Source organism: Babylonia areolata, chromosome 23 (assembly GCF_041734735.1).
Source record: "Babylonia areolata isolate BAREFJ2019XMU chromosome 23, ASM4173473v1, whole genome shotgun sequence".
Lineage (NCBI taxonomy): Eukaryota > Metazoa > Mollusca > Gastropoda > Neogastropoda > Buccinidae > Babylonia > Babylonia areolata.
The window spans coordinates 36544531-36554530 of NC_134898.1; the positions used below are offsets into that span (position 1 = coordinate 36544531).

The 10000-nt window shown below is 48.7% G+C and overlaps 2 protein-coding genes across 4 annotated transcripts in view; both read left to right on the top strand.

Moving 5' to 3' along the window:
• Positions 1 to 8471, top strand: part of LOC143298202 (uncharacterized) — a 59940-nt gene extending 51469 nt beyond the window's left edge. The window contains 4 exon segments of the mRNA XM_076610978.1: positions 928 to 1119; positions 1705 to 1883; positions 2864 to 3017; positions 7447 to 8471. Of these exon segments, the coding sequence (XP_076467093.1) occupies positions 928 to 1119; positions 1705 to 1883; positions 2864 to 3017; positions 7447 to 7704 (783 nt within the window). The 3' untranslated portion in view covers positions 7705 to 8471.
• Positions 8472 to 8591: 120 nt separating this feature from the next.
• LOC143298197 (uncharacterized) overlaps positions 8592 to 10000 on the top strand; it is a 3590-nt gene continuing 2181 nt past the window's right edge. Inside the window, exons 1-3 of one of the 3 annotated variants that reach the window (XM_076610965.1) lie at positions 8592 to 9096; positions 9157 to 9216; positions 9277 to 10000. The exon at positions 9277 to 10000 is cut by the window's right edge and continues 2181 nt beyond it. In XM_076610965.1, the coding sequence (XP_076467080.1) occupies positions 8950 to 9096; positions 9157 to 9216; positions 9277 to 9798 (729 nt within the window). In that variant the 5' untranslated portion in view covers positions 8592 to 8949 and the 3' untranslated portion in view covers positions 9799 to 10000. The other 2 variants (XM_076610963.1, XM_076610964.1) reach the window with 2 other exon arrangements.

The following is a 10000-nucleotide window of genomic DNA, read 5'->3' on the forward strand; positions in this document are numbered from 1 at the left end:
AAAAAAAGGGGGAGCAGACGAACTTTTCCTGGTGCAACCAATCGGAGGAAGCCTTCACAAAAACAGAAGGGCTTACATTTGACGATCCTACAATCTGTCATCTGTACAATGCACACCGTGAGCTGGTCGCTTTAATAATAATAATAATGGTATTTATATAGCGCTGAATCTTGTGCAGACAAATCAAAGCGCTTTCGCACCAGTCATTCACACGCACGCATAACTCTAAAACTGTAGAAACTGAAGACAAGGAAGAGGCAGGGAAGGGAAGCTATTTTGGGAAGAGGTGGGTTTTAAGGCCAGACTTGAAAGAGCTGAGTGTGGAGACTTGACGAAGCGAAAAAGGAAGTTCATTCCAGTCGCAAGGTCCAGAAACAGAGAAAGAACGGCGGCCAACAGTCGAATGTTTGAATCTGACTGAATGTTTGACTGGATCGTTGGTAATTAGGCCTACCTACTCTGGCACACACGAATGACGAACGTACAAGCTGTTATCTGTACAATGCACACCGTGAGCTGGTCGCTTTGACTGGATCATTGGTAATTAGGCCTACCTACTCTAGCACACACGTATGACGAACGTACAAGCTGTTATCTGTACAATGCAAGACTGGTTGCTTCGACTGGATCGTTGGCAATTAGGCCTACTTACTGCAGCACTCACGAATGCATCATTCCGCAACGCTTTCACGCCTTCCTGAAAGCTGACGCGTCTTGACAACGATCTTCGTTTCGTTGAGTTACGCTGCTGGTCAGGCATCTGCTTGGCAGGTGTGGTGTAGCGTATATGGATTTGACCGAACGCAGTGACGCCTCCTTGAGCAGTTTCAGTTTCAGTAGCTCAAGGAGGCGTCACTGCGTTCGGACAAATCCAGCTCAGTCAGGCCTTGAGGCTTCACTGATACTGATACTGATACTTCGTTTCAGGCGCCAGACGACAGATTCCAGTACAGGTACAACTACAGTGTGTGCGTGTCCCCTCTCTTCGGGTCCGTGTCGGCCAGGCGTCTGGTTGAGTTCCTCGAACTGACCAGGCTTCTCGGGGTGCAGCAGGTCTTTTTCTACAACTTCCGGATCACCGACACAGTCCACAGGATCCTCAGCTTCTACCAGATCAAGGTGAGTGGCGGGGTTTCTACTGGGTGGTTTGCTGTTGTTGTTGGTCTTCTTCTTCTTCTTCCAGTCACTCTTTTCATCCGTTGTTTTTAGTATTATATTTTATCTCATCTAATTTGTTTATCTATTTTTATGTTTTGTGTCGTTAAATGGGCAGAATTGTTAAAAAAAAAAAAAGCCTTTACTGTGTCATTCTTTACCCATTAAAGATTCAATCAATCAACAAGTCTTCTTCCTCTTCCTTCTCCTCCTCCTCATTAATCTCATTCTTCTTCTCCTTCTTCATTTTCTTCCTCCTCCTCCTCCTCTTCCTCCTCCTCCTCATTAATCTCCTTCTTCTTCTCCTTCCTCTTCTTCTCCTCCTCCTCCTCCTCTTCCCCCTTCTTTTTCTTCTCCTCCTCTTCTTCTTCTTCCTCCTCTTCCTCATCCTTCTTCTTTCTTTCTCTCCCTTCTCCTCCTCCCCCTCATACTTCTCCTTCTTCTTCGGTGTTGATATGTTTCTCTTGTGGGAGAAGGACCAGTAACGTTTGGTACCTCCGTACCTCTCTCGCCGCTTGTCACTGACGCCTCACATCCTCCCCGCTGCAGGGCTAGGTCACGGTGCTGCCATGGAAACTGCCCCGCGACATGGCCGCCGGCAGCAAGTTATGGTACCAAGGGCAGCTCATCTCCAACAATGACTGCCTCTACCGCACCATGCCTCTGTCCGCCTTCACCGCCTTCCACGACATCGACGAGTTCATCGTGCCTCATAAGCCAGGGGTCAGGTATGGTGCCCAAGGTCAAGGTCAAGGTTAGTTTTCTTCTGAAGAACCGGGAAGGAGGTGGGGGGACAGGGGGGGGGGGGGGGGGCTGGCGAGAGACAGAAGAAGCAGGAGAGGTGAATTTCTTTTTCTTCCACCAGAATCCACGGTGAGCAGGGAATATAATTTATTTTACTTGTGCTGGAACCTGCAGGGAGAGCATGGGAGGTCATCTATTTTTCTTCTGCCAGAACGTGGGGAGATAATGGGAAGTAATTTGTTTTGTTTTTTCTTCTTTCAGAACCCGGGAAGGGGGTGGCAGTGGGGGGGTGGGGGCAGTAAAGGTAATTTATCTTCTCCCCGAACCTGGGGAGTACTGGATGGGTGGGGAGGGGGTGGCGGGGATCAGGGGAAGTCATTTGTTTTTCTTCTGTGGGGAGAGAGAAGGGGAGGTGATCTATTTTTTTCCTGTGTCATAACCGGGCAAGGGTGGGGATGAGAGACAACAGGGAAGGGAATGTCTTTCTCTTTCTCCAGAACCTATGTGCAGAGCAGGCGCGGTAATTTATTTTTTCTTCTGTCAGAGCATGAAAGAGATCAGGGAGGTAATTCATTTTCTTCTCTCAGAACTGCACGGGGGAGGGAAGGGAGGCAATTTGTTTTCGTCTACCGGGGGTGGTGGGGGAGAGAGGGGGGGATCAGGGAGCGGGGTATGTAATTTATCAGGGGTTCAGGAGAGGTAATTTCTATTTCTTCTACCAGACCCTGGGGGAGAGAGCAGGGGAGGTAATTCGATTTTCTTCTGCCAGAACCCGGAAAGGTGAAAGAGGGGGGGGGGGGGGGGGGGCAGGGGGGAAGCAGAGCGGGGGGGGGGGTGAAATTCATTCTTTTCTTTTGCCAGAATCCGGGAAGGTGAGCGGGGGAGTGGAGAGGGGGGGGGGGACAGAGCAGGAGGAGGAGGAAGGGAAGTAATTCTTTTTTTTTTTCTTCTTCTTCTTTTCCAGAACGTGGGGGGAGCTGTTTCCAGCCGTGCTGCCCAATGACACCTGTGGCTATTCCTTTCGATCGGCCTTCTTCGACCCCGACCCCCCGCCGTCCCCCCACGGGCAGGACCTCCTGACCGTCAACAGTGTCTCCAGGACGTCCACTTTCAGCAAGGTCAGTGGGTGAGAGACAGAGGAGGAGAGGGAGAGGGGAGGGAGGAGAGGTGAGACAGTTGGAGGGAGGGAGAGAGAGAGGGAGGGAGAGACAGAGGGGGGAGGGAGGGAGGGGGGTGAGACAGTGGGAGGGAGGGAGAGAGAGAGGGAGGGAGGGAAGGAGGGAGAGAGAGAGGGAGAGGGGAGGGAGAGAGGGGGGAGGGAGGGAGAGAGAGGGGGAGGGAGAGAGAGAGGGAGGGAGGGAGAAAGATAGTGGGGAGGACGGAGAGGGAGAGATAGGGAAGGAGGGAGGGAGAGAGAGGGAGGGAGGGAGAGAGAGGGGAGAGAGAGAGGGGGAAGAGAGAGGGAGGGAGGGAGAGAGAGGGAGGGAGAGAGAGAGGGGGGAGAAAGATAGTTGGGAGGATGAGAGGGAGAGATAGGGAAGGAGGGAGGGAGGGAGAGAGGGAGGGAGGGAGAGAGGAGGGAGGGAGAGAGGGAGGGAGAGAGAGGGAGAAAGAGGGAGAGGGAGAAAGATAGTAGGGAGGACGAGAGGGAGAGATAGGGAAGGAGGGAGAGAGGGAGAACTCAGAACTCAAAACGTTTTTATTCAAGGATTAAGATTTTAGGCATTGCCTATTCTTCCAATCTGTCCTTGCTAATCTACATCTAGTACAAATAGCACACACATAAATGAAAGGAAAAAGTTTTCATGCAGAATTGTATACATAATGAAGAAAACACCCCCTCCCCCCCCTCCCCCGGCCCCCACACACACCCCCACATCTGTGCACACACATGCATACACACACTGACGCTCGCGTGCGAGCGCACACACATACATACACACACACGCACACACACACACTGACAGCATCCCCTCACTCCCCCCCCCCCACACACACACACACACACTAAGATTGACAGATGGATAGGACAGTGATTCACAGAGAGAGAGAGAGAGAGAGAGAGAGATGTCATCAATATAGAAGTTCCAGAAACATCCGGGTGTTTAAAAGGTACAGTATTGTTACTGTCTCTGAAATCTATGTTGGCAAGTGCAGCATACTACAGTGACTACCACCATCACCAATATTACTTGAACACTTGTCACGATTATGATAGAACGAAATGAATAGATTATGCATGCATAAGAAATAGAACGAGAGAAAAAAAAAGAAAAAAAAAAGAGCAAAACAAAACACGATGAAATGAGAAAGCAAGGAAAGAACAACAACAATAGCAACAATGACTGATACAATAAATAAGACATAACTGACCCCTTTGTTACTGCCTACAGTAATTCAAAGATCAGAGTTATTTACTGTTGGAAGGGGTGAAGATGTTTATGCAGACTTGATTTGAACATAGGAAGAGAACTGCCCGTTTGTATGTGCAAAGGAAGGGAGTTCCACAGTGATGCACCCGAAAATGCAAAACTAGTTTTGAACAAATCAATTCGGGTACGTGGCAAAATGTATTTGTTAGAGCCGTATCGGCATGAGGCTCGTGTGAGCAGGTGTTGGAGATATTGCGGTGCTAAGTTATTGTGTGTTTTGTACATGAGTAATGCTTTGTTGAATTCTAGCTGGTTTTGAAGTGGAAGGATATTTAATCTGGCTTGCTTTTCTAACGTTGACAGTGAGTGATCTGGTAGAATTAATCTGGCTGCTCTCTTGTGGAGAGAATTGAGTTTCTTAAGATGAACATCTGCAGCACAGCTCCAGACAACAGATGCATAGTTGACGTGAGAAAGACAGTGAGCGTGAAAGAACATTTTGCGAGCTTCACTGTTTATGTAAGGTCTGAGCTGATTGAGTAAGACCAGACTGCGTGCCAACCTTTTACAGACAGAATCAATGTGAGCTTGCCATTTCAGTTCTTCATCAATTATGACTCCCAAGACGCGGTGCTCGCGAACTTGATCTATGGAGGTATCATCGACATTCAGGGTGAGAACAAGGGGATTTTCTTGGTGCTTTTGTCTTGACGTGATAATCATACTCCTTGTTTTTTGGGGATGAAGTGTCATACAGTTGGATTTGCACCATTTAGAAACATCATTTAAGCCCGTTTGAAGAGAATTCTGAACTGAGGCAACGTTGGCAGCACTGGAATGAAGGGAAGTGTCATCTGCAAAAAGGGCACACGAGATTCTGGAGTCTGATAAAGACAAAGGAAGATCATTGATAAATATGCAGAATAGAAGTGGCCCTAAAACTGATCCTTGAGGAACTCCATTTTTTATTGCTCCCGTAGAAGAGAATCTACCATTGGTGAACACATGTTGTGTTCTGTCGGTAAGGAATGATTCGAAAAAGGACAGCGTAGTGGGGTCTCTGAGATACAATGACAGTTTTGTGAGTAATATTTCGTGGTCAACGAGATCAAAAGCTTTCTGTAAGTCAAGAAAAACAGCGCCTATGATTTCACTGCGGTTGATGCCAGACAACCATGAATCACACAGATGGACTAACGCTGTTTGACATGAGTGACGATGTCGGAAACCTGACTGCAAAGGATGGAAAAGTTTATGTTTTTCCAGATATTGCATAAGATGTTTATGAACATGTCTTTCGAGTGGTTTCGACAATACTGACAGAAGCGAAATAGGTCTAAAGTTGTTCAGATCAGACGTGTCTTTTGACTTCGGTAATGGAATAACTTTCGCTGACTTAAGAGCAGGGGGAATCATACCCTGTTCGATGCACAAGTTGTATATGAATGTAAGGGGGACAACGATGTAAGGGAGAGCGAGTTTTAATAGAGAAGCATTAATACCATCAGGTCCTATTGATTTTTTGTTTCTTAGACTGGAAATGAGAGCACCAACTTCATGGACTGCAAGAGGAGGTATCTTGAAGGAATCTTCTCGTTCTATTCTGCTGTTACAGAACATTAAAAGAGAGGATGGCACATTATAATTTTCCGCGGACAGTGTTTCGTTAGATTTTGTTGACTCAGCTATGTTTAGGAAATGATTGTTGAATTCATCAGGCGACCATGTGTAGTGTTTTTGAATTTTAACACGAGACTTGTTAGTAATTTCATTAATTGCTTGCCACAGGGAGGAAGTATCTCTGTTGGTTGTTAACAATTTGTTGAAGTGTGCTTGTTTTGAAGCACGAATGAGATCTGTTACTTTGTTTCTTTGTTTTTTGTAGTCTGCTTTCTTTTTTTCTTTTTCGCGTTGTTTTTGTCTTTTAATAGACTCTGGTAAATGTTCTAAATTTTGGAGGGAGGGAGAGCGAGAGAGAGAGGGAGGGGGAGGGAGTGAGACAGTGGGAGGGAGAGTGAGGGAGAGAGAGAGGGGGAGAGAGAGGGAGGGAGAGAGGGGGAGGATGTAAGGGAGAGAGTACAGAGAGAGAGGGGGAGGTTTAGAGGGAGAGGGAGGGAGGATGAGAGGGAGGGAGGGAGAGAGAATGAGGGAGAGATGGAGAGAGAAAAAGAAAGAGAGAGAGGCAGACAGACAGTCAGGAGTGAGACTCAGACGGAGAAGGAAAGAGAGAGGCAGAGAGGGAAAGAGAGAGGAGAAAGAGAGAGACAGAAAGACAGGAGGAAGACAGACAGAGAGGGAGGGAGAGAGAGGGAGGGGGAGAAAGAGACAGACAGACAGACAGACAGGGAGGGAGAGAGAGTGACGGAGAGAAAGAGAGACAGAGACAGAGAGAGACAGACAGACAGGAGTGAGAAAGAGACCGAGAGAGAGAGAGAGAGAGGAAGGGAGAGAGTGTGTGTGTGTGTGTGTGTGTGTGTGTGTGTTTGTGTGAAGCAGGGAGAAGATGGTGGTGGTGGTTGTGTGTGCGTGTGTGCGTGCGTGTGTGTGTGCGTGTGTGTGTTTGTGTGTGCGTGCGTGCGCGTGTGTGTGTGCGTGTGCGTGCGTGTGTGTGCGCGTGCGTGTGTGTGTGCGTGTGTGTGTGTGTGTGTATGTGTGTGTGTGCAGCGAGAGTGGTATGGGTGTCGGTGATATCTGTATGAGTGCCGCCTCTCCACACGTTCGTCAAATGAAAATCTGCACAACATCACTTTACCCCTGAACAAGAGGAGACAATTGTTTTTATGTAGGATGGTCAGTCGTGTCCAACTATGACCATCAGAATAGCAGAAGGGGCAGCTGCTGTCCCAACTATCCGAGCCAGAATTTGATTAGAGTGGAGAATGTCTTGCCAAAATTACATCCCCAAAAGGGTTTTAGGACAGTCGGCGTTTGGACTGTTCCCAAAGGCCAACTAGCCCCCAATGCTGCAGCACTGAGAGCCAGTGCAATCTTGCCTCCTAGTTTGAGAGTCACAGTCCTTCACAAAAAACTAAGCTGCAAATGAATTCCCACTGTAATGGCGAAACAATTGACCATTCAGCTCTCACTTTGCTGTTGGCCCAAATGTAAGCTTATGTCAATCTGTGATATAAGCTGAGCGGTACACTGAACCACCAAGCATGACATCACGTTGCAGATACGTACCAAAGTGCTCGTGTCTCCTCGTCGAGTCTTCGAAGTGGGCATACACCACGTGAGCAAGCAGTACCAGGAGCACTGGCGGCCTCGTCCCTACGACAGCAGCCTTGCCTTTCTGCATCACTATCGTACGTGCATCGAGGACACGACCATGCGGTGCATTCGGAGCACGATCAACGACAGCGCCATTCCAGACCGCTTCTTGCCACAGCTCCTCGAGAACTTCCTGCAAACGGTGACATCTCTTCAGCTGTGACTGAGGACAGGAACAGGGTTTAGTGCGTTAGTGTGTGTGTGTGTGTGTGTGTGTGTGTGTGTGTGTGTGTGTGTGTGTGCGTGTGTGCTTAGTTTCAGTCTCAGTTTCGGTTTCGGTTTCTGAAAGAAGCGTCACAGCGTTCGGACAAATCCATGTTCGCTACACCACATCTGCCAGGCAGATGCCTACCTGACCATCGTGCTTAGTCAGGCCTTGAGCGCTTGCGTATGTATCCGAGGACCTATCAGGATGCCTACATGCGGCAGATTGCTTCAGTTTCAGTTTCTCAAGGAGGTGTCACTGTGTTCGGTTAAATCCATATGCGCTACACCACATGTGCCAGAGAGATGCCAGACAGCCGCATGACCCAACGCGCTTGGTCAGGCCTTGAGTGCTTGCATATATATCTGTGGACCTATCAGGATTTTTTTTCCCCAGAATTTTGCCAGAGGGCAACATTTGTGCCACCGCGGGGTTTTTTTTCAGTGCGCCAAGTGCGTGCTGCACACGGGACCTCGGTTTATAGTCTCTTCCGAGTGACCAGACGGTCAGTTTGATTTCCGATCAATCTTGGGAGAAAGGGAGAGATCGGGAATCGATCCCGGGGCCTCACGGACACTGTATCGGCAGATAAGCGGCTTGACCACTCTGCCACCTTCCTCTTTTGCTTCAATAACGATGAAAAGACTCCTTATGTGAATTTGAGGACGGGAACAGGAACAGTGTGTTATTTTCTTCCTTTTTTTTTTTTTTTTGTTGTTTTTTGTTTTGATGGGGTGGGTGGGGTGGGGTGTGTGTCCATCGAGATCGATGATGACCATCGTTGTCATCCAGCTGGGGGATGGGGGGAGGGTGGTGGTGGGGTGGGGGGGGAGGATGCTCATGAATCTATCTGTGAATGCGCAGATGGCTGAATAGTCCAATCTGCGCACGAAATGTTCGCTGACAGTTGGGGTAGACAAAGACAGGCATACCATTGTCAGGGAGACAGGTTTTTTTGTTTGTTTTGTTTTGATAAAGTAACGTTGAAGACACGCCTACTGTGACTATGAGGACGAGAACAGTGCGTGATTTATTTCGATTAACTAACGATGAAAACACTCCAGTTGTAACTTCGAGGACATGGACAGGGTTCAGTGCGGGCTTTGTTTGGATTGATTATCCCCTCCTCCACCTTCCACCCCTCACACCTTGACTGCTGCTGACACGTACGTAGTGGTGAGCGAAGGACTGTGGCCTGAGGTAATGGTGAGCAAAGGACTGTGGCCTGAGATAATGGTGAGCGAAGGACTGTTGCCTGAGATAATGGTGAGCGAAGGACTGTGGCCTGAGGTAATGGTGAGCGAAGGACTGTTGCCTGAGGTAATGGGGAGCGAAGGACTGTTGCCTGAGGTAATGGGGAGCGAAGGACTGTTGCCTGAGGTAATGGTGAGCGAAGGACTGTTGCCTGAGGTAATGGTGAGCGAAGGACTGTGGCCTGAGATAATGGTGAGTGAAGGGCTGTCGCCTGAGGTAATGGTGAGCGAAGGACTGTTGCCTGAGGTAATGGTGAGTGAAGGGCTGTCGCCTGAGATAATGGTGAGCGAAGGACTGTCGCCTGAGGTAATGGTGAGCGAAGGACTGTTGCCTGAGGTAATGGTGAGTGAAGGACTGTGGCCTGAGATAATGGTGAGCGAAGGACTGTTGCCTGAGATAATGGGGAGCGAAGGACTGTTGCCTGAGGTAATAGTGAGTGAAGGACTGTTGCCTGAGATAATGGTGAGCGAAGGACTGTTGCCTGAGATAATGGGGAGCGAAGGACTGTGGCCTGAGGTAATGGTGAGCGAAGGACTGTGGCCTGAGATAATGGTGAGCGAAGGACTGTCGCCTGAGGTAAGACTGGCGTTACCAGTCAGTGGCCATATTCAAGAGACCACCGTGCCTGCAGATAAAGGTGATCCTGCGGGTAAAATCTGCATGAGGCAAGGCAAACTGCCCGACGGTAATCAGTATCCGCTATTCAGGAACACTCGAGTCTACCCGTGGATCTTCAACCCCAAAGGTAAATCTGCCCTTACTACCTGCAAAAGGCGATTGCCCACGAAGCAGAGGTAAACATGGCGGATCCTTCCTTTTATAGCGTTGTTTTTGTTGAGGGAAAACAGGCGTGCTTTGCAGATAGCCCGTGTTTTGTTAACTCTCTCCACTTTGCTACGAACTGTGGGTGCAGTGAGAAGTAAAAGAGCATGCGCAGAATGGAATTACCGGGATTTTTTTTATTATTTTTATTATAGACGATGGGTTAGCTGCGTGAGTG